Consider the following 24766-nt stretch of genomic DNA (forward strand, 5'->3'; position numbering starts at 1 on the left):
TAACTCGAAATTTATTAATCCTTTATTAACGTTAATTAAAATAATTTTTTTAATTTAAATTGTTTACTTACTTCTTTACATATTTAGATATAGTTTTATACCCGTTACTCTTAGAGTAATAGGGTATATTGTATTCGTGCAAAAGTATGTAACAGTTAGAAGGAAGCGTTTGCGACCCCATAAGGTATATATATTCTTGATCAGGGTCACTAGCCGAGTCGATATAGCCATGTCTGTCTGTCCGTCCGGATGAACGCTGAGATCTCGGAAACTACAAGAGCTAGAAGTTTGAGATTTCCCACACATATTCTTGGGCTTCCTACGCAGCGCAAGTTTATTTCAGCCGAGCACCACGCCCCCTCTAACGCCCACAATCGCCCACTAACGATTTTAAAATGTGTCTGCGGGCCACACCTTTAAAGATTTCGGAGAAGTATAAATGCAATTTTGTTGTATATATTTATACCTATCGAAATGTAGAAGACATTTTTCAAATCGGATCATTCATTAAAAAGTTATATATTAGATAGTCGGAACACAAACCCGACTAAAGCGTTCTCTCTTGTTTTAAATTATAATGGTAGCCACTATGTGTAAATAATTATTACAATGTAAAACTGACATTATTTTTGCAATACTATAAAAAAACAAGAGGGAACGCTATAGTCGGGTTGGTGTCCCGACTATTTAATACCCGTCACTCAGCTAAGGGGAGCGCGAACGCTGTACTCGGGTTCGTGTCCCGACTATAATCGTAGCTCAGCTAAAGGGAGTGCGAGGGAGATAGATATATGTAGAAATTTTGATTGCGTATAACTTTTTAATAAATGGTCCGATTTGAAAAATGTCTTCTACATTTCGATAGGTATAAATATACACCAAAAAATTGCATTTATATTTCTCGAAAATCTTTAAAGATGTGGGCGCAGGACCCATTTAAAAATCGTTAGTGGGCGATTGTGGGCGTTAGAGGGGGCGTGGCGGTCGGCTAAAATAAACTTGCGCTGCGTAGGAAGCCAAAGAATATGTGGGGGAAATCTTAAACTTCATGCTTTTGTAGTTTCCGAGATCTCAGCGTTCATACAGACAGACAGACGGACAGACGGACATGCCTAGATCGACTCGGCTAGTGACCCTGATCAAGAATATATATACTTTATACTTTATACTTCCTTCTAGCTGTTACATACTTTTGCACGAATACAATATACCCTTTTACTCTACGAATAACGGGTATAAATATTTTTCTAATTAAGCTCCGATTTTTAAGTTATGCAGCACTTGAGACTCGTTTGAGATATTTAAATATTTGGTATGAAACTTTTTGGAACATCTTGATATCTTTCAGAAAAATATTGAAAAAAATTTTTAATTTTTAAATTAAGTATTTTTTAAAGGAAATGGGTCGCGTTTATCAGAACAACATGATACCTGATCACTGAACACACATGATTACTACACACAAAAAAAAACTTGGTTACAAGTTTTTTTGACAATTTTTTTTTGTGAGTAATCATGATGCAAGAATTTTGCATCAGTGATCAAATACCAGGTAGCGTAAAATAGAACGCTACCTTTTCTTGATACATGATACATGACTTCTGGCATGTATCGATAGGCGAAATATGGACACTTATAAAATAACAATATAAAAAAACAAGAGAGAACGCTATAGTCGGGTTGGTGTCCCGACTATCTAATACCCGTCACTCAGCTAAAGGGAATACGAACTCGGGTTGGTGTCCCGACTAATAAACGTAACTCAGCTAAAGGGAGTGCGAGGGAGATATATATATAAATTTTGATTGCGTATAACTTTTTAATGAATGGTCCGATTTGAAAAATGTCTTCTACATTTCGATAGGTATAAATATACACAAAAAAATTGCACTTATATTTCTCGAAAATCTTTAAAGATTCTTGATCAGCATCACTAGACGAGTCGATCTAGCCATGTCCGCCTGTCCGTCCGTCTCTCAGTTTTCAAGCTATCGGGATAAAACTTTCCCAAAAGTCTTCTTTCTATTGCAGGTAGTATATAAGTCGGAACGAGCCGGATCGGACAACTATATCATATAGCTCTCATAGGAACAATCGGGGGAAAAAAATGTAATCTTAAAAAATCGATATAAAATTCATTTTCTGGTGGATTCTAATGATCATTAGCTTGTTTTTTTTGTCAAAGTACCATCTACCAGAATAAGTTATAAAACAATGATGTGTATAAGAAAGTTAAAGAGCAGTATATTACCTGTAAAATGAGTCATCGATGACCTCAGTCGGTTTACCAGAACTCGAGATAAAAAATAAAAAAGGGCCAAAAGCGTTTTTTACACCTAAAAAAAAATTGACACCATACAAAAAATTATAAGTGCCCAATTCTTAATCAGGGAGATGTACTTTACTGGAAAATTAAGGTTGCCTTCGATTAGGGTGAGGTCGATTTTATTTTGTAAACTAGTGTTATTTATCATTTATCACTGATCATGTTGTTCTGCTGAACGCAACCATTGTAGTCTTTTTAAAAATATTAATTATAAAATAAACAAGGAAGGAAGGTACATAAAAGCTACATTACGGTTAATTTTTTTTATATGTAAATATTAGGGTTGTTCCTTTAAAAGTTACAAGTTTTTAAATAGCAAGAATTTATTTTACTCTTTTGTAATTAAATTATTCAAAATAAAATAAAGGTCTTGTCTCGTATTTGCATTTTTGCTGTTTCATCGAACATGAGAAGGCTAAAGCGAAGGCATCCCGGCGATCCCTGGACAAGAGGACGTCACACGTGTCCTGAAGCAATAATTCTTTTTTGTATTGTTGATTCAATATTGTATTTAAAAAATAAAATTAATAATTATAAAAATTTGTTCATCGTTTTCATGTTATTTGTTCTTCATCGTACTTTTCGTTTTATAGCCATTAAATTGTCTATGAGTAACACTAAAAAAAAACTGTTTTCTCAATTTTATTTCCATAAAATTTTAAAAACGGCTTTTCGTTATGCAGGCTGATAGTATCGTGATAGTTGAAAAAACCTCGATATTGCCGCCGAAAGGCCCCCACTCGATAGTATCGATTGTTCCATCGATGTTTTCACAGCTCTACTACAAACCGTTAAGTCAGGCATATTGTAGTACAAATACCCCGATCGGCTAAGTAGAGTAGACCGGTCCATGTCCGAAGTTAGAGGAGCAACGCCTGCCAGTCGCAGCCGTAATGTGCACATATGTGTCCATGTATGTACATGTGTGGGCGTGCGAGCGAGTGTGTGTTTGTGCAGCGTCACGGAAATAATGAAATTATTAACACTTGAGCAACTTCCGGCTAAAAAACAAAAGCTCTGCCGCAACTACAGGAACGGCGAGGCAGCACACAAAAAACGGTACACACAAAAAAAATTTTCTTGGTAAAATTGACTAACAAAGATAGTTACGTAACTATTAAAATATTTGTTTTTGCTTTGGGTGTGTGGGCTTGCCAATTGTGTGTATTTTGTTGTTGTGGAATAACTATTTACTTAGTAGAATTGACAGTTGATTTTACCAAGTTTTTTTTTTGTGTGTAGATGCAACACAAAAAGCAAAAACATGCGAAATACATTTAATGGACGAAAAAAGGCATATAAACGGCCACAAAAAGGGGATCCATGGAAGGGGATCCAGAGAGTAGGAGCAGTCATAATTGCAGCCAAACTTGGCTTGGTCACGATACAGAGAAAAAGAGGACACAACACGAAAAGAAGAAAAGCAGCGTCGAAAAGGAGCTTCTGCATTTTGCGCCACGCAACAGACTGTAAATTTTTCAAGAAGTCGTAATAGAGCCGTTGGCATATTTTCTATAAACGAATCGTGGCCTTTCATAAATAACATGAAGAGTACGTCTGGATGTGCAAAACATAACAACAGCGGCAAAAAATCTGAAGAGCGAGGAAGTGACGACTGATTCATGCTCATGTATTCTTGATTAAATAAACAAGAGAGAACGTTATAGTCGGGTTGGTGTCCCGACTATCTAATACCCGTCACTCGGCTGAAGGGTGTGCGAGGGAGATGGATATATAATTTTTTTGGATTGCGCATAACTTTTTAATGAATGGTCCAATTTGAAAAATGTCTTCTACATTTCGATAGATATTAATAAACACTATAAAATTGCATTTATACATATGATGAGGTGGCCGCCAGACACATTTTAAAATCGTTTATGGCGATTGTGGGCGTTAGGGGGGCCGTGGCACCTCGATGAAACAAACTTGCGCTGCGTAGGAAGCCAAAGAAGACAGTTTAGAATTATGTTATCCTATAGAGAAATTGGTGCCTTTGTTGGCCCACTCCTCCATCCAAAAGGTTATACAAAATTATAACTCCAATGGCAGTATTCTATCAAAGGCTCTTTCTGGCCGCCCGCCCTTGCTAGGCATTCGCGAACAGAAGACTGTTGTTAAGTCTATTGACTACAGCAAATCAGGCAAAGCTTCAGAATCTGAAGCTCAGATCGAGGAAAATTTTTCCAAATCAGTTTCCGAAGAAACTGTAGGCAGTGTCATAAAAAAGGCTGACTTCCATAGCAGAGTCGCCCATAAGAAACCTATGATTTCTGAGGTCAATAGGCAAAAACCATTAACTTTTGCTAATGAGTTCATATCAAAGCCCCAAGAATTCAGGGTTCGGAATTTAACACACATGTTAAAAACATGAAAAATTGTATTTTGCAGTGTAAGCAAAATTGTTGACATGTGTGTCAAATACAAAAGTGTTAAAATGTGAAAAATAATTGTTAACACACACAGCTCACTTGTGTTTTTACGCAATGTGTTATTAACACGACGTATTTTTAAAACACAAATGAAAGTTACATTTCACTGACAATTACGAGACCAAGGGAAAATGAAAAACCAATATGGGCCATGAAATTTTTATATGTGCATATTTCAGTTCAACATACAATACTTGTAGCGCTAGGAAGAAATTAAACAAAAGTTAAATTAAATTTGACTCGTTAATGTCAAAAACTCATTCTGTTAAATACACGCTGCGTAAAAAACACGTCGAGTAAATAACACAAATGACATGTGTGTGTTATTTTTGTTTCTAACATATGTTTGATACAATTTTTTACACACAAGTCCATAACTTTTTTTGAACTTAACACTTTGACATTTGACATGTTAATAACACAAGTTTTTTACAGTGTGTGTTATTTCCCGAACCCTGCAAGAATTCTGGAATAAAGTCATATTTTCCGACGAAAACAAATTTTGTATATTCGGAATTAAAGGAAAAGTATTGGTGTGGCGGAAAAGCGGAGAAGCCATCAAAAAAGAAAATTTAGTTGGCACCGTGAAACATATAGGCAGCGGAATTATGGTGTGGGGGTGTACTGCGGCAAGCGGCGTGGGAAATTTTCCTTTTATCGAGACCATTATGGACGTAGGAGTCTATATAAACCAGCGGTCGGCACACACATACGCTGACATTTTGTTTTATATTTGTGTGAGTAATTTGCACTGGGCAGCTCATCGATGTGTGTGTGCAGACCGCTGTTCTACGTTATACGTGTGAGAGCAGCGCGTCGGCAGAACAAAACCCTATGCTCACTTAATAGGGCGCTGCCGACCGCTGATATAAACACTACACACAAAAAAAAAAAACTTGGTAAAATCAACTGTAAAAATTGTCAAACAGGCCCCAACCAGCAAAATTGTCAATTCTACTAAGTAAATAGTAATTTCACAACAACAAAATACACACAATTAGCAAAGACACAAACCCAAAGCAAAAACAAAATACACGTAACTATTTTAATAGTTACGTAACTATCTTTGTTGGTCAATTTTACCAAGCAAATTTTTTTGTGTGTAGCAATACCCGAAGCGACGTTGTCCGCTACTATTAGCAAAGCATTTATTGCTAATTATACCCGTTACTCGTAGAGTAAAAGGGTATATTGTATTCGTGCAAAAGTATGTAACAGCTAGAAGGAAGCATTTCCGACCCTATAAAGTATATATACTCTTGATCAGGGTCACTAGCCGAGTCGATATAGCCATGTCCGTCTGTCCGTCTGTCCGTCTGTCTGTCCGTCCGTATGAACGCTGAGATCTCGGAAACTATAAAAGCTAGAAGATTGACATTCAGCATGCAGATTCTAGGAGTTCCTACGCAGCGCAAGTTTGTTTCAAAGGGGTGCCACGCCCCTTCTAACGCCCACAATCGCTTATATACGATTTTAAAAATTTCAATATTTTGGAAAATTAAAAATGTAGTTTTATTGTGTTTATCAATACCTATCGAAATGTAGTATGTATGTATTTTTTAAATCGGACCATTCGTTAAAAAGTTACGGCGGATCAAAGTTTTTATCTCCATCTCCTTCGCACTCCCTTTGGCTGAGTAACGGGTATCTGATAGTTGGGGCACCCGACTACAGCGTTCTCTCTTGTTTTTTCATATATTCAAATTCAAATTAATATTACAGTAAAATCCTGCCTAACCATAATTAAACCAAAATGGTTTAAGCGAATAACGGATCCGCTCGCAGGATCGGTAGGTAAACAAAAAAAGAAGTGCCCCAATGTCGGCTGGAGATCAACAGCTGGAGTTAAATATTTCCGCAAATAAATTAAAAAAAGCACCAAAGGCTCCAACTCTTATGGGTGAAAACTGTGGGTGTAATTTTGGAGGCGACATTTTCCCAGGGCTGTGAACCACTCCGGAGCTGAACCACTCCGAACCGGAGTGGTTCACTTTTTTTTAGAAAACGAACCGAACCGTAAACCGGAGCGCCGAATTTTTTTATAATTGAACCGGAACCGAACCGGAACTTTTTTTTTTGATATTCGGTTCGGTTCACGAAAAATTTATTTTGTGCGTTCGTGTTTTTTTATTCAACAGTGTGGGGGGTTTTCTGATCATATTAACATAGAGTTTATTTACAAAGGGAAATAAAAATGCGCCAATTTTTGTGGCTATGCAATGACTGCATCTAACTCAAACAATCTAATAATATATAACTATCATCTTCCAAAACTTTTCGAGGTATGCCCACATTAAAATTACATGATTATACTCTTTGCCTTAACTGGTAAACACTTTATAAATCATAAATCTAGTAACTTTACTTATAAGTCTTAATGTTATGGTACATATTTCAATGAAAATACATGGAAATAAATGTTGACTTTATTATTTCATTAAAAAAAAATTATTTTTTTGAACCCTGGTTCGAACTTGAACCCTGCTCCGGCAAAAATAATATGGGTTCACAGCCCTGCATTTTCCAACAATTTTCTTCGTGCGCCCCTCGTCTTTAACACAATTTAAAAACAATTTTTTTTTTTAATTTTTTCAAAATATTTGATTTAGAATTGCATCTGTTAGGTGATCCGTTATTTCATCCTAACTTAATCATTACATACTTATGTAAATGCCAATTTATTGATTTGCGTGTGTCTCATTGCGTTTCTCACATGCAAATGTGTCGACTAAAAGTTTTTCCCTGCTTTCCTCTTGAAACCCAATCCAAAATTTTTTTAAAATCAAAACAAAAATTCATTGTTCATTTTATGGGTTGTCTACACACTTTGACTTAGAATTGCATCCATTAGATAATCCGTTCTGGTATCCAAATAGGAAAATTTTGATCAGGCATTTTCAAACCAGAAAAAAAAACATTGGCCGCCTCTCTTTCGCTTCAAATTTGAAAAAGTCCTTTCTACGATTCAGACCCAATTTTTTTCCAGAATTTTAGCTCGTATGGTTTGGGCTGGGGAAACATGACGCAAATCGATATCTACTCTTTTATAGTAATACTCGATTTTAAAGGACAATTTAAAGCTAAGTACTGAAGTATTGGGTCGGTCCTCAACAGAAATTTCTTTGCTTTTATTTATCCATGTTGACACAGCAGCACGGTCCAGAAAGGGCAGCATCCCAAATTGGGGATGACGGGAGGCAGAAAGCCGGCTGCCGATACGTCCGCCACAGATGCGATAGCACTAACGGCACTGCCAAGGCGATCGGACCAACCACTGGTGCAATAAAGCACACATACGCAGAAAGGAGGACTGCCGCTCAGACTCTGCGCTCACATGCAAGGAGCAACATCGCCACACCTTCGCCAGAATGGCTGAAGAAGGTAGAGTGGGCAAAGTTGGTGCTCTCCGCCCTGCTGCATGGACGCGGGTTGCTACCAAGGCAGCGTCAAGGTGGTGGCCTGCGATAGTCAGCGGTCGGCTGATCTATACAAGCAGGCGGCAAGTAAGCTCGGTGCGGTCTACGAGGGGGCGAATATTGTCGCACTTGCCTGGTGCGACGTCCCCAGTAGGCCCCGAGCCCGGATCTGGCTCCCAGCAGCTATGAAGGCCCCGGAGGACATGCTCTACATGCTGCAAGATTGCAATCCGCACCTCCCCACGAAGGACTGAAGAGTCGTCAAGGTGGAGGAGCACGAAGGGGACGTTAACCAGGCGGTTATGGTCCTGAACAAGGAGTCAGTTGCGCCAATAGAAGCGGCTCGGGGCAAACTGAACTTCGGTTTTAGCGCAGTGCAGATGAATTTCTACAAGGGCGATTCAAACGCTGCCGAGGAAGTAGAGGCGCCTGGAGAGCCGGAGGACGGCTATTTCACCAATTCCTCGCTTAGCAGGGAAATGAGAGCGCTGGGACCGGCAATCGACGAGGTGGACCTGAGCGACTCGGAGGCCGACGTTACTGTGGTGGAGGTTACAGCTGGGGTTGTCGCTAAGACTCCTGCAGATAAACCTACACTACAGTAAAGCAGCGTCCGCTGCTCTATCGCTTCGCCTGGCCAAGGGCAAAGCCGACGTGGTCCTAGTACAGGAACCTTGGGTAGTAGGAGGCAAGGTTGCTGGATTAGTACAGGAACCTTGGGTAGTAGGAGGCAAGGTTGCTGGACTAGGAACGAGAGAGTATAAGCTAATGCTTGACCCCAAAGAAGGTAAAATTCGAACCTGCATTTTGGCCAAAAGGCACCTTAATATATTTCTGCTTCGCAATTACAGCAACGGAGATAACACCTCAGTAAGCCTGGAGCTCCAGCACGGCTCCATTAGGCTGCTATCGGTCTATATGGCCTTCGAAAAGGAAGACCCCCCAGACGCGCTAGTCAGAGGACTGGCAAAGGAATGCGAAGAGCTCAAGACAGGTTTGGTAATAGGCTGTGACGCCAACGCCCATCACACCCAGTGGGGTTGCCCAAACAACAACGACAGAGGTGAGTCTCTCTTTGACTTTTTTCTTAACTCGAATTTATTCTTATGTAATAGGGGAAATGTCCCCACCTTCATAACCAAAGCATGCCAAACGATCATAGATCTAACGTTGGACTTACTGGTAAGTGCAGTCACAAACTGGTTCGTCTCAGACGAACACTCCTTCTCTGACCACAGATACATAGAAACTGACATAGAAAAACTGATGCTGCAAGGCTCAGGAAAATACTCTCCAAGACAGCCGCGCCCCTAGGCTATCTCCAGAAAGCAAATGGGTCTTGGTCAGACTCTAGTGACGAGTCCTTAGGCCTACTTCTATATGCTCACTTCCCAGGTAGCCAGCATGTAGGCCAACCCCCAGAAAGGATTGCCGGCGAAGGGATCAATCTAGATCTCCTCATATCAGACCGCAATATTAAATGGGCCATTCAGAGCTTCAAACCATACAAATCGCCGGGACCGGACGGGATAACACCGGCACATATCCAACAAGCAGGACAGCTGGCCATAAATTGGCTCAGCAAAATCTTCCACACCATTCTGGCAGAAGGGGAACTACCAACAGCATGGCGAGAAACAAAAGTGGTCTTCATTCCCAAGGCAGGGAAGGCCACCCACACCACAGCAAAGGACTTCAGGCCAATAAGCCTGACATCTTTCCTGCTAAAGAGTTTTGAAAGACTGATTAGCCCCCACCTGAGAGCCACTATCGACCCGACACAAATGTCAGAGGCACAACATGCCTACACCAAAGGTAAGTCAACCGAATCGGCGTTACACGCCGTGGTAAGCAGCATTGAGAAATCACTCAATAATAAGGAATACACACTGATCGCCTTCCTAGATATAGAGGGAGCTTTCAACAACGTGCTTCCCACAGCAATAACAGATTCCCTCACAGAGCTAGGGGTGGAGGCTCAATTGGTGGGGCTGATCCATAAACTGTTGATAAGCAGAATGGTTACGGCCGTACTAGGGGCCTCAACCCAGACTAGACTAGTAAACAGAGGCACCCCGCAATGAGATGTACTATCACCCCTCCTGTGGAATATCGCAGTAAATAAACTACTGCGAATTCTAGAAGGAGGGGGCTGCAAAGTAGTAGCATACGCGGATGATGTCGCTATCATCTTTAATGGTAAGTATCCACAAACACTGCGATCTCATGACCGCAAAGCTAAAAATATTATCGGACTGGACGATAAGAAATGGACTCGGGGAAAATCCCTCAAAAACGAAACTTGTTCTATTTACGAATAAGTACAAGATCCCCTCACTCAATCACTAAACAATTGTAATCTCTCTCTTAGCGAACACGCCAGATACCTGGGGTTGGTATTAGAAAAGCGGCTGAAATGGTGCCTAAACAATCAAGAGAGAATCAAAAAAGCAACCATTGCACTTTACTCATGTAAAAAGGCAATTGGGCTAAGATGGGGCATGTCCCCTAAAATTGTCAACTGGATCTACTCAGCGGTGGTCAAGCCAATCCTTCTTTACGGGGTGGCTCTATGGTGGACCGCTCTACAAAAACAATGCATCCTAACTTCTTTAAACAAAGTACAGCGAATGGTGGCTTTGTGTATTAGTGAAGCCTTTCGAACTACCCCAAACGAAGCGCTGAACGCGATCTTGAACCTCCAGAGCCTAGACCTAGCAGGCATGGAAAGGGCCAAATCGGCAGTTATTCGACTGAGGGGTACAGGGCAATGGAAAGCCCAACTCTATGGTCACGCTAAGATTCTTCAGCATGACAAATCGATACCGGCAAAAACGGATCTATTTAAAACCCGTGAATACAGTCACACACCCTTCGAGGCACTGATCCCAAGTAGGGAAGAATGGGATCGTGGCCGACCGGGCTCAATAGACGCAATCTGTTTATATACAGACGGCTCCAAACTAGACGGACACGTTGGTGGAGGCATATACTCCGAAGAACTAGAGATCAGGCAGTCTTTCAGACTTCCAAGCGGAAGTGCATGCCATAAGAGAAGCACTCGTCTGTATAAGGGACATAAACGCCCAAGACAGACACATAAACATATATACACTGAAAAAAAAATTCAAGTCAAACGGGATTGAATCAATGCGAAACGGGACTGAAAACAGGGTAAGCCCGAATATGCTAAAATTGATCCAAAAAAGATTGAAGTAATCCCGTAGTTTTGCAAGCCAAAATAGATTGAATTTATCGTTATTGAGTAGGCCGGGATTAATTCAACCCCGAAAATCGAGCTCGATTCTATCCCAAACGTACTACATTTAATCCCGTACAGGATAGTTTCAATCCCGGAAAGCGGGATAATTTTTATCCCAAACGTACTTGAATTGAGCTCGGCCGAGATTATATAAATTCCAATAAATCCCCAAAAACCCAAAAACCAATACAAAATTATGTTTTTATTTAATTTTTTTATTTTAATATTAAACATACTTGATTCTAAACTACATATCATTTTGTGGATATAAGCGTAAGGAAGGTGTTATTTGCCCTTGACTATCAGAAAAGGAGGTGTTTTTGGATATAATCTCCTCTATACGGTCTTGATAGTCGAATATTGTTGTTAGCTGAAGAAATGATCTTTCCTCCGCGCCAGCAAGGGTCACTTTTTTACTCCTCTTTCCACTGTTACTCGATTTGAATTGGGCTGAGAATGGTAAGCAGCAGTGGCGGATCCAGGATTTGGATGTGGGGTGGTGAGTTGTTGTTAAAACAAATTTGTTGGTCAATTATTTTCCATTCCATTATTTTTTCACAAGAGTGAGGCGCAATTTATCCCTTAGGGCCTTAACGTGGATTTGCGCATGTTAGTCAGCATTTTCAAAATTAAATCTTGACAATCTATTTATAAACGAAAATAAAAAACTAGAGTCAAAAAATGGTTTTAATTTTACAAAACAACGCCTTTACATGTTGAACAGCTTTGCCCATGAAAATGTGTATACTTTACCTCATAAACACTGTAATGCTTCTTCTGCTAATAAAGCAATTATTGTTGTATCGTCTTCGTCTTCCAGTTCATCAAAACTTAGCTTGGCCTCACTATTACTGGATCACTTTCCACACAGTGAACTGACTCTCGGACACACTGAATTCAAATAGCACTGATTTATTAAACGTTTTGAATTATTGACGTATAAGTCAAAGCAGTCTACACGAGAAGTTACCAGTTTGGTTCGATTTGAGTTGGGGGTCTTTAATTATCGGAAAATTAATGTTTTGGCTAAGGTTTTCCAATATTTACACATTTTCACATTTAGATGGCGCTACCTTATTAGTTAGTTTTTATTACTGTACGATGCAGTGCCATCTGTTGGAAAAAAAACAACGTTACTCCTTTAGACTAAAAACATTAAACGTGGTAGTAGTGTTTTGTAAATCATTTGGCTTATAAAAAAAAGCAGGTTTGTGAACAGTTTTGAATTCCTGTTGGGATCTTACAAAAATCTTTTTCAACCAACAAGTCGGATCGAATTTTATATGACAGCCCGGAATTTAATCCCGCTCGTATAAAAAAGTCATAATTTAATCTTTTTAGGATGACATATATCTTTTCAGACTTAAAGTACAAATTTTTATTCCAGATTCGGATAAAAAAGTATTAATACAATCTTTTTTAGGATAACATAAATTTCTCGGGCTTAAAGTAATCCCAAAAATACAAAATTAAACCTTTTTTATCCAAAACGGGATTGAAATTTTTGATCTCGGAATAAATTAAAATCAAGAATAAAAAATTTGAATTTAGCACGCCGTTTTTTTTGAGTGTAAAAGTATAAACTCTTTCGTTAAATCTTCCGGGTGAAAGACATGCTAATTATCCAAAATTTTCTAGGCCGAGAGATATAAGATAGGGGACCCCAAATAAGGGGAAAAAGAGATCATACGGTACCAAAATGGACCCACTGAGGTCTAAGTGTGTCAGACGTTAGTCTGGCAGCCGTTTCTAACCTAACCTAACCTAACCTTATCCATGTTGAAATTCGTCTGAACTTGATGCAAAAATTTAGCTCCAACTGCGCAATTCCAACTTGCATACGCAATCTGCAGATGTTCGGCGCCAAAAATCCTAACGGTAATCGCACAATCTTGCATTCCACTTTGCTTTAAAGTAGAGGTGGATAACTATCGATAGTGGCCGCAATCGATAGTCGACGATAGTTTTTTATACCCTTGCAGAGGGTATTAAGATTTCAGTCAGAAGTTTGCAACGCAGTGAAGGAGTGAAACTTTCCCAAAAGTCTTCTTTCTATTGCAGGTAGTATATAAGTCGGAACCGACCGGATCGGACAACTATATCTTATAGCTGCTATGGGAAGGATCGGAAAAAAAAATCGTTAACAAATTCTAGCTTCGGTGTTTTTTAAAATATTACCTTCTACTTTTGGGGATGTTATTTTTTAAATATTTCTGAATTTCGAATAAAATATTTTAAAAATCGTACGACTATATCATATAGCTGCCATAGGAACAATCGGAAAATTAATTGGAAACAAATTCTAGCTCCGTTGGTTTTTATTATATTCTCTCCCATTCTAGGATATGTTTTTTTCGAAATTTAACAAAAATCGGATGACTATATTATATAGGTGCAATAGGGAAGGACAGAAAAATTAATGTAAAAGCAATACAAAATTTAAAATTTTTTGCGATTTGTAAGTTAATAGGAATGATCTGCAAGGGTATGTATATAAGCTTCGGCTGGCCGAAGGTAGCTTCCTTTCTTGTTTTATTTATTTACGATTTTAAAATAAAAGAAAGAAACGAATACGCTTTATTTTAGCCGAGAGTTGTGATGAATGAATGTTAACATTTTTTTCTTTGAGCCAGGTTCGCCTCACCGGGCCGCCTTGCTGAATGTTCTTTCAGACTCCACGGACATAGCCGGAATGCAAAGATATTTGGCGAAATGGCAGGGAAATTCTGAAAAAAGAAGCGCATTATCGATGGCACCATTGATAGTGGATGCAATTAAAGCAGCGGTCGGCAGCGTCCTATTAAGTGAGCATAGGGAATTGCTCTGCTCATCCGCTGCCTCTCACGGACTCTGTAGAAGAGCAGTCTGCACACACACATCGATGAGCTGCCCAGTGAAAATTATTCACACATATATTAAACAAAATGTCATCGTATGTGTGTGCCGACCGCTGAATTAAAGCCTAGTACTCAGTACGACGAAAACTGCTAGCTAAGCATCGGAGCAAGCGAGAGGCAAATAAGTCGCTAACGCCTTTAGCCGGGGACAAAAACCAATGGAAAACTGCCTGTAGGAGTTGCTGCAATACATATCGCCATTCCAACAGCGAATTTAAAGCTTGCGACCCAGGTCGTCTCAACGTTTTGTAATACCGTTACTCGTAGAGTAAAAGGGTATATTGTATTCGTGCAAAAGTATGTAACAGCTAGAAGGATGCGTTTCCGACCCCATAAAGTATATATATTCTTGATCAGATCACTAGCCGAGTCGATCTAGCCATGTCCGTCTGTCTGTCCGTCTGTCTGTCTGTCTGTCTGTCTGTCCGTATGAATGCTGAGATCTCGGAGTTCTAGGAGTTCCTACGCAGCGCAAGTTTGTTTCAAAAAGGTGCCACGCCCCCTCTAACGTCCACAGTTTTGAAGCTATTATGAAAATAGTAACTGATATGTATTCGCTTCGTCAATACCTATCGATTGGCCAAGTAAAAAATTGCCACGCCCACGCTAACGCCCACAAACCCAATAAACGCTTAAACCTGGCCATCGCCTACATTTCCGCCTTTCATGACCAGTAGTACCAATATCTGGCGGTAGGTGGCGCAATACAATATACACAAGCGCCATCTAGGAAAATCTGCCTTTTTTTCTGTGGTCACTCTAATTCACATTAATGTGAACATAATTATGTTATAGCAAATTTTAAATTATTTGAAATGGGGCGCGCATTTTGTCTCTTTTTGCTCGTATACGTTTTTCACAAGTGCATTCACCTGCGCTAGAGAGAGTCGGAAGATGTGCTAGGCAGAATTGAAAGTTCTAGAAAGCTTCTTCTAGAAAGAGATCCCTGGGTAAAAATCGGGCGGCGAAAAACATATTTATATTAAGTTGTTTAGCTGAGTAACGGGTATCTAATAGTCGAGGCACTCGACTATAGCGTTCTTTCTTGTTTAAAATTGGCGCCAGTTGATTGGTTTGCTGAGAGTAAGAACATGCTACATGCATTGCGGATGAACTCCGAAATCTTCGGTCACACTAAAAGATTAATATTTTTCGACTAGTAAAACTCTTAGACGAACTGAGTACTGAGTACTATTTTGCTGGTTGGGGCCTGTTTGACAATAATTACAGTTGATTTTACCAAGTTTTTTTTTGTGTGTGTAAAAACCGATAGACACTTCTGGTATTTTTTTGGTATTTAAAAATGCCTCCATACGGTCCTTTTACCTGGCACGATGGGCTGATGAGCAAAATTACATTTACTAAGTACAATTTGCTCATTCATTAGAGCTGCAGTAAAATGGGATAAACTATTAAAGATGTATTTGGTGGTTGTTGATTGAATTATCAAACTTTTTGCGACTAACTAGGTGCTATAAACAAATAAGAGCAATAAATATTTCAGTGGCCTAGTTACTCTGTCGCGAACTTAAACTAAGCCTTTTAAGAATGTTCCAATGAATGAGCCGAACCATGGTAAAACTACACACAAAAAAATTTGCTTGGTAAAATCGATCATCAAAGATAGTTACGTAACTATTAAAATAGTTACGTGTATTTTGTTTTTGCTTTGGGTTTGTGTCTTTGCTAATTGTGTGTATTTTGTTGTTGTGAAATGATTATTTACTTAGTAGGATTGACAATTTTGCTGGTTGGGGCCTGTTTGACAATTATTACAGTTGATTTTACCAAGTTTTTTTTTGTGTGTATACAAGGTGGTCTCGTCAGCTCTGATGAGGACGTTAAATATGTTTACCTCTCTGTCTCTCTTAAGCGATATAATGAGATAGCTAGATAGAGACTGGCACAAATAACGTCCTCAAAAAAGGTCAGCTCTCGCGACTAAAGCACCTTATTAGTTCCACCATGAGCCGAACAATGTTGTTGAACACCCCCATAAACGCAGTAAATTAAAGTTAGGGATCCTAAAACCACTATTTGATACATATTTACAAACAAAGGAAAAAATATTTTGTTCTTCATTCTTCTTTCTAGTTATGGAATAACTTTAAAGGAGCATCGGATCATCATCCAACGCGTGTTTTTAGTAAGAATATATGTAGAAGCGCTTGTCGCTGGCCAAAATTAATTTTCAAAGCAAATACAAATAATCAACATGCCTAAAAGCAGGCAATAGTTTTGCTGGATATGTACTTATCAGTGGCTGTGAAACTGTGCACAAAGTTACTTAGGCTGCACTATGGGGAAAAATTCCGTTTTTTTGGCATAAACTCTAGTTTTAAAGATAGGGCCTTGAAAATTATAATATATACTCCTTATGCACAAATAGAATTTCGGTTTTTTCCATTTTTTGAAAAAACCTTACGGTTGTAAAAACACCACCCACAGCCACCCACCCACCACCTCCCCCACCTCAACCCCCTAAAAATTTGTAAGAATATTTTTTTTATTAATAAAAAACATTTTTATATAGATAACTTATGTAAGATATAATATTAATAAAATAAAATTTAATTATTCTCCATCGAAACTCTCTGAAACAAGCAAGAAAGTTAAAAAATTGGGTTTGCCATGCCTAGACACCAACTTCAATCATTCTTCTTCAGGTTCTGCTTCCAAATAAACACTATCCAAATCAAAGAAATTGATTTCACCATCTTCGTCTTCCTCCGTACTTTCAATATCGTTTGTAACATCGGAATTCATATGCAGCTAAACAGTGATTTATTGAAAAAGGGGCAAAAACGGGCAAAAAGCAATGATAACACCTGTTTCTTTATCATTTTGTTAATACATTTATATTACAACCTTGCGTCGATCGGCGTAGATTCTTAACTAAAGCTTAACAGAACACAATAACTTTTGTTAGTTTTCGGCTAACAGAGACATACACAAGACATTAAACAACAGGACAATGCAAACAGTTACAACACAATTTGTTTTGAGAAGTATTTAAGCATACCTTGACGTAAATTTTCCATATTTTTGTTTATTTTTTCGCCCTCTGAACACTTTGCACGACGATGGGAAACTTTGGAGTAAAATTAGCGCGCTTTTTTCTTAGAGATGAGCACGTTAATCGATAGACTTTGATAGGCTACAACAAATTATCGGTGGCACGTAAAATTTTTTTTTAAATTGTTCTAATAAGTTTAACCGTTTTACTATTAAAATAAAATATTTGTTTTTTAAATTAGTAACTTTTATTTTTTGCGTTTATGCCAAAAAAACGGACTTTTTCCCCATAGTGGGCTGATTAAACCATGCCACAGTGGTCGGGCTTGTATGGAGCCGCGGCCATAAATACTTCTAGATGTGCTATCGCTATGAAACTTTTACCAAAAATCTAGATAAATATTATAAATATATGTTACAAAAATTGGCCAGATCGAACCACTATATCCTATAGCTTCCATAAGAACGATTTTCTCAGTGGTTGCATTCACATGAAAGAGCAGTCATAAATTAATTCCTTGTAATCATAATAGGCTGAACTTTTTAATTTAAGCTATTTACAAACCTAGAACTGTAATACAAAAGTGTGGGAGTGATTACTTACTCCCACACCCACCTTCCCAAAAAAGTTATAACAAGCAAAACGAACAATAATAAAAAACTATATAATATTTAAATGGTTTCATCAAGTAACAAAAGTGTTGACTCTAGTAGAGTTGACTTTTCCTTATAATTTACTTTTCTTTGTCCACTAATAAATGGATCGGAACTTAAAAGCAGTCTGTTAAATAAGTTTGATGCGATCCTTGAAATTTTGCGTGTATGTTGGAGTCGGAATTTTTTAATGTCCTTAATTCTTGCTTCAGCGGCTTCTTCTGAAAGTTCTCCAATCGAAAATAAGGAATGTTTTATAATGTCAGGAGCATGCAGCAAAACTTTATGAACTGATGGGGGAAGATAAAACCAGGGGTATTTGTCAATCAGCTGTTTTGCGGTTTGAAGAGCATAGTCACCAAATTTTGCTGAATTTATCTTGTAGCCCGAAGATACCGCTTGCAACAAAGTTGGAACTCTGATAATTAAATCTTTTTCAATCCCCGTAATGTCGGCAGATAAATCAGGATTATTGAAAAATTTTCTGGCTGTGTTGCCATCATTTGATGTTCCACTTCCTCCAGCTCTTGGTTTATCCACTATTAGACCCATTTTGTTCCTGAACTCTTTTTGGATACATTTTTTTCTCAATAACATCTTATCTTTAGCCTCTTGTGATCGTATTTGCCATTTTTGTTCGTCCAGTCTGTATGATAAGTGAATAAAATATTCAAAGAATCGAATATACGCATGAAGTGGTGAAAGGCCAAACTTAAATCGCTCCTCATGAACTACTTTTTTTAAACAAATTTCTAGATTATTCATTTCTGTAGGCTTGGCATTACATATATAGCATTTTGTGGATGTTGTATCACTACAGACTTTACCATCAACCATGGTCAGTTGCAAAGAGTGTTCGATTTTAATTGTTCGATTTTGAATTGAAACCATGCTACAATTAAGCTGATCAATTTTGTTTTCGAAATACGCCTCTTCGTCAAGGCAAAGCTGAGTCGTCTCCTTTTTAAATTGGAACCGGATTGGTCGGCAATATCGTGTAGACGATGGCCGTGGATTCTTCCAAACAATTTTTGAATGGTCCGACTTTGAAACGAGTCTAAGGGGCACATATGATGTAACAAACATAGTGCTGTCTGCTAGGTCGCTATCCATCATCGTCTGTTTATATTCAGCATGACCCGTGCTGCCATCAAATCCCCACTTTCCGAACAAAATCAGATGATCATCATTGATATTGTTGATAACCTCAGTTTGAAGATGCAATATGCGTGTTGCAGTGTGATCCAGTGCTGCCATCACTCAGCTTGAAAAACAGGACAAATAAGCCACAAAAAACAGGAAAAAAAAGGACAAAAAATTTAAGAAAAGGACAAAAAAAAGGACAAAAGTAAATGTGCCTACATTTTTCTGTTTTTACCAATGGGTTATATATTTACTTAATATAAATGGATTTTAAATAAAATTTAATTATGTAATGATCTACTGCGCCCGACTCACAACCTTCTTTGTTTGATCATTTTACCATGGTAAATTTTTGTGCGTATACGTAATAATCTAAAATTATTATAATAACACTGTGCAGCATTTTTAGTGCTTTTTAAATTTACCTCGATGGATGCTATATTTTTGGATTCGTTACGCATTCCCAAGTTAAACTGCGTTTTCCAAAAAGTTCCCCGACGCAAGGATTCTTAGCAAAAGGACCTCAAAGTTCGAAAAATGCTGAAATTGGCCAAATTGGATAAGAAAAAATTGATGGTTATGGTTAGCAAAAATAACACTCAAAACCTTTTTTTTGAAAAAAGGATAGATTTCCGGATAGGGGATGTTTGAAATTTTTTCCGGATAAAGCCGTTAAAAAAGCCGTCAAGAAAGAGGACAAAATGGCAGCACTGGTGTGATCCAATCAATTTTGAAGTTCAACTTCTGCATGAGATTCGCTGACAACAATATTATCCGGATAGCTTTTTTGTATAGCACACAGAACTTGGTCATAGCTGGGCAACAATTTATCAGGGGTGTCACAGAAATCTCTTCCAACCGAAGACGGTTGGATTTTGCATTGATGCACGTAAGAACTTTAACGGATTTCGGTTGGAAATAATTTCTGTGACACCCCCGTATGTGATGTTTTTGAATTAATAAATGTTCGTATCATTAAATATTGGTTTTTGGTTAATTGACATTCCATGAAAAGTGCTAGTACTTCTTCAATTTTTATTTCGGAAACGGATTTATTTCCTTGGAAATCAGCCACCCGTAAAAGAGATGCAGCAGACTCATCTCGAATCGCAACCTCTGCAATTCGTCGGCGTTTCGTCCTATTTGAAACCTCAGAGAAATCCTTTTTGGGACGTCCACGAGATATATGGGAAACCTTTGCTGGTGAACAGCATTTTAGATCAATAGTTTGCTTACACTCAAGCCAATCAGAATATTTTACAAGAAAGGAAGCTAGCTTCGGCAAGCCGAAGCTTATGTACCCTTGCAGATCATTCTATTAATTTACAAATCGCAAAAATGTTAAATTTCTTATTATTTCACATTAATTTTTCGATCGTTTCTATCACACCTATATGATATAGTAGTTCGATCTTTTAAAAATTAAAATCGAAATTCGGAAATATTTAAAAATAGTTATATCCCAGAGTAGAAGGGAATGTAATAAAAACCAACAAAGATATAATTTTTTTCTCATTAATTTCAATTTAATTTTTTGACCGTTCCTATGGCAGCTATATGATACAGTGATCCGATTTAAAAAACAAAAAAACCGAAATTCAGAAATATATAAAAAAAAATATTCCTAAGAGTAGAAGGTAATATTTCAAAAAACACCGGAGCTAGAATTTTTTTACGTTTTTTTTTTTTTATCCTTCCTATGGGAGCTATAAGATATAGTTGTCCGATCCGGTTGGTTCCGACTTATATACTACCTGCAATAGAAAGAAGACTTTTGGGAAAGTTTTATCCCGATAGCTTGAAAACTGAGAGACTAGTTTGCGTAGAAACGGACGGACAGACGGACAGACGGACAGACGGACAGACGGACAGACGGACATGGCTAGATCGACTCGTCTTGTGATGCTGATCAAGAATATATATACTTTATGGGGTCGGAAACGTCTCCTTCACTGCGTTGCAAACTTCTGACTGAAATCATAATACCCTCTGCAAGGGTATAAAAATAAACGTTGATTCTGTTCGTTTAACGTTTTGCCAAAATAATGCGAGCTTCTTACAAATGTAGGATATTTGTTTTTTTAATTCCTCCACATCCAGCTCATATCCTGAGTTTTTAAGATCATTAATTAAAACATCCAGCACATTTTTAATTCTTTGGGGTTGAGTGCCGCATTCATTCTGCCAAATGCTAAAAATATGCTTTCGAGAATACTGGTAGTAGGTATTTGTTCCTAATAAAAGAATACATTAATAAAACGGCAAAATAATCTAAAAACATAAAACATATAACACACACACAAACTACAACTACAACTAAGCCACACAGACACATAACAAAAAAGATCTTCCTCCTAAGAAAAGGTTCTAAAATAAATGAGGTTAGGTTGCATTTTTTAATGCCACAAGTGCATCGGCACCTTTCGGCAGCTGGACAAAACATTTTTATAATCTTGAAATATTAATAAAAAACAGGATATAAACATCTTTGGGGGGTAAGCGGGGGAAAGAACTTAAAACTTTACCTAAAACATTGTAATCCACAAAATTTACGAACTAAATAGGACGCACACTTTACCACGTATTTACGCAAAACACAGCACAAGTTATTAATTCATGTAAATGTATAAACAAAGTACATACCGTTATGAACAATATCCATTATTTACAAATGCGGTTAAACCGTGCTTTATAATTTATTATAATTTTTTAAATTCACTCCGTTGCACTGCACTGTTGACAAATTGCAAGTAAGTAAGCACATTCCTCCACTTTACACTCCAGTGTTGGAGAGTCCCGTTAGAAATTAAAAAAAAAAAACTATTGTGTCGTAAAGCTTGGACAATCAGCTGATCATAAAACCGGTTTTCGCTGGAATATCTCAAAATCAATTTTTTGATTTTTGGCCTATGCACTATGGGAAAAAAGTCAATTTTTTTGGCATAAAATCAACTTATTTTACAAATTATTTTTAAAAATAAAATATATTTTGTGAATTTACATACCCTAATTAGCCAAGAACAGTTATCTAAGATTTTTTACTAGCAACACTATAAGGTTGATAAACGAACAAAGTCAGCTGTTTGATTGACTTTGTTGTGTGCGTAAATTAGTGAAAAATCTTTGCAAACTTTCAGTGCTTATTTTGTGGAGCAACAAAATGGTTTATTATTTCTGATCATGTCAAATCGTAGCAAAGGTATTTATAAATGTATCTTAGATTACATGTTTTGATTATTGTGGCTTGTTGTCCAACTGTGAACTGTTTTAAATGTGTATCTTTTTAGCTTAAAACTAACAAGTTTGTTTGTGTTCCGTGGTGTACAACTTATAAATGGCACAAAGTTGCAAAAAGGTAAAAACGCAAAGTTATTACCAAATGTATCCTTAATATCGCAAAACTAATCATTTTTGCAACTTTTTGCACGTTTCTTAAAAAAAATGACTTAAATCCAGCAACTTCTAAACATAAATAAAATATTTTTTTAAATAAAAAAACAATCTAAGTGGCTTTCATTAATCTTCAAAATTGAATTCATGGAAAGGGACAAGTCAAGTGAAAATCCTGGCTGCAAAGGACTCAAATTTAAAGAAGCTGGACCCCCGTTAAAGCTAAAATTGGCATCTGCTCTAAGATAATATTTCACTTTTCTTGTACATGACACCAATTTTTTTTTTTTGACAAATTTTAAAAATTAACGTAAACCGAAATTATTTTACCGTCTTACCAATACAAATACAAATTTTTTAAAATCCCTGCCAATTAATTTGAATATGCGGCGTGGGCGGTGGATGAAAACAATGGTCCGATTCAAAAAGCAACAAAAACCGAAATTACAGCTTTATCTTAATAGTATATATACAAAATTTCTAAATTGTATCTCTAAAACTAGAGTTTATGCCAAAAAAATAGACTTTTTTCCCATAGTGCTATGGCAGCGACCACTGTGCATTGACGGATTTGGTGCGATCCTTTTGCAGAAGTCCTTAGACGACGGTCACATGCATTCGGTATACTTTATGAGTAAAAAGACAAGCGACGCTCAACGAAAGTACACAAGTTACGAGCTCGAGATTCTTGCAGTCATCGAAGCTCACAAGTTTTAAGTATATTTGCTAGGCATTCACTTTAAAATCATAACCGACTGCAACGCCTTCACAAAAACTTTGGAGAAACAAAATCTTTGCACACGAGTCGCTCGCTGGGTCCTATTCTTACAAGAGTACGACTACGAGGTAGAGCATCGATCCGGAACGCGTATGAAACATGTGGACGCCCTCAGCCGTTACCCAATCATGACGATAGCTGACCAAAGTATTTCGATAGGCATTCAAAAAGCGCAGGAGCAAGATGATCATCTCAGAGCGATTTGCGACATCCTGTACGACGGAAAAGATTCCTATAACGACTACTTTCTCAAGGGCGGCGTACTACACAAGCTTGTCAACGACACTGAGTTAGTTGTGGTGCCCAAGGATATGCAGAGGCAAATCATCACGAAAGCTCATGAGAAGAGGCATTTCGCATCGAAAAAGGCCAAGGATCTGATTTGCGCAGAGTATTACATTCCAAGTCTAGATGAAAAAATTCACAAGGTAATAGATTGCTGCATCCCGTGTATTCTTAGCAATCGTAAAAAAGGCAAACAGGTAGGACTACTGCATCCACTGGACAAGGGAGACGTCACTCTACATACCTTTCATGTGGATTTTTTAGGTCCTTTAGACTCGACCAATAAAGACTACAAGCACATCTTAGCCGTTGTGGATTCGTTTACCAAGTTCTGCTGGCTGTACCCGACTAAATCAACTTCCTCAAACGACGTAATCACAAGTATGCGTAACCAAAGTGCAGTATTTGCCATCATCATTTCCGATAGAGGCGCTGCATTTACTTCGCAGGACTTCTTGAAGTATTGCGACGAGGAAAACATCAAACCCATCAAGGCGACCACAGGACTTCCACGCGTGAACGGGCAAGTCGAGAGATTGAACGCCACTATAATATCAGTTCTCTCAAAACTAAGCATTGACGACCCAACCAACAAGCACGTCGACAAAGTTCAGCAGGCGATCAATTCCACATTTGCTAGATCGATCGCTACAACTCCATTTGAGCTTTTGATAGGTTCCAAAATGCGTACCAAAGAAGACGTCAAGCTACAAGACTTGATCAACAAGGAGGCGATAGCAGCGTACAGTGACGAGCGAACCGATTTAAGAAGCAAAGCAAAGACTCAAATTTCGAAGGTCCAGGACGAAAAAAGAAAGACCTACAACTTGCGACGCAAGCAAGCCAATCAGTATGACGTCGGTGACATTGTCGCAATTAAAAGGACACAATTTGGCAGCGGCCTGAAATTGAAACCTAAATACTTGGGTCCGTACAAGATTGTCAAATCGAAGGGCAATAACTCGTACGATGTTAAGAAGATCGGCAATTTTGATGGTCCTATTAATTCCTCGACTTGTGCTGAGTATTTAAAGCGCTGGTCAACACCTGATAACGACGAAGATGCATTCGAGGCGAAAGCATAGCAGGAGGGCCGAAAGTGGGGTGTGTCTGCTTTGGGAGGTTGTCATTCCACAATAAGTTTACCCTAGACAACAACCTTTTTGAG

General features: G+C 38.1%; 1 protein-coding gene across 1 annotated transcript; it reads left to right on the forward strand.

Moving 5' to 3' along the window:
- Window positions 1-8176: 8176 nt before the first annotated feature.
- LOC138912207 (uncharacterized) lies at window positions 8177-9443 on the forward strand (the record flags this gene model as incomplete). Its single annotated transcript, XM_070212077.1, has 3 exons — window positions 8177-8261; window positions 8695-8867; window positions 8910-9443. Coding segments are annotated over exons 1-3 (792 nt in total), but the record flags the coding sequence as incomplete, so codon positions are not given.
- Window positions 9444-24766: the final 15323 nt, after the last annotated feature.

This window comes from Drosophila takahashii, chromosome 2R (genome assembly GCF_030179915.1).
Source record: "Drosophila takahashii strain IR98-3 E-12201 chromosome 2R, DtakHiC1v2, whole genome shotgun sequence".
Lineage (NCBI taxonomy): Eukaryota > Metazoa > Arthropoda > Insecta > Diptera > Drosophilidae > Drosophila > Drosophila takahashii.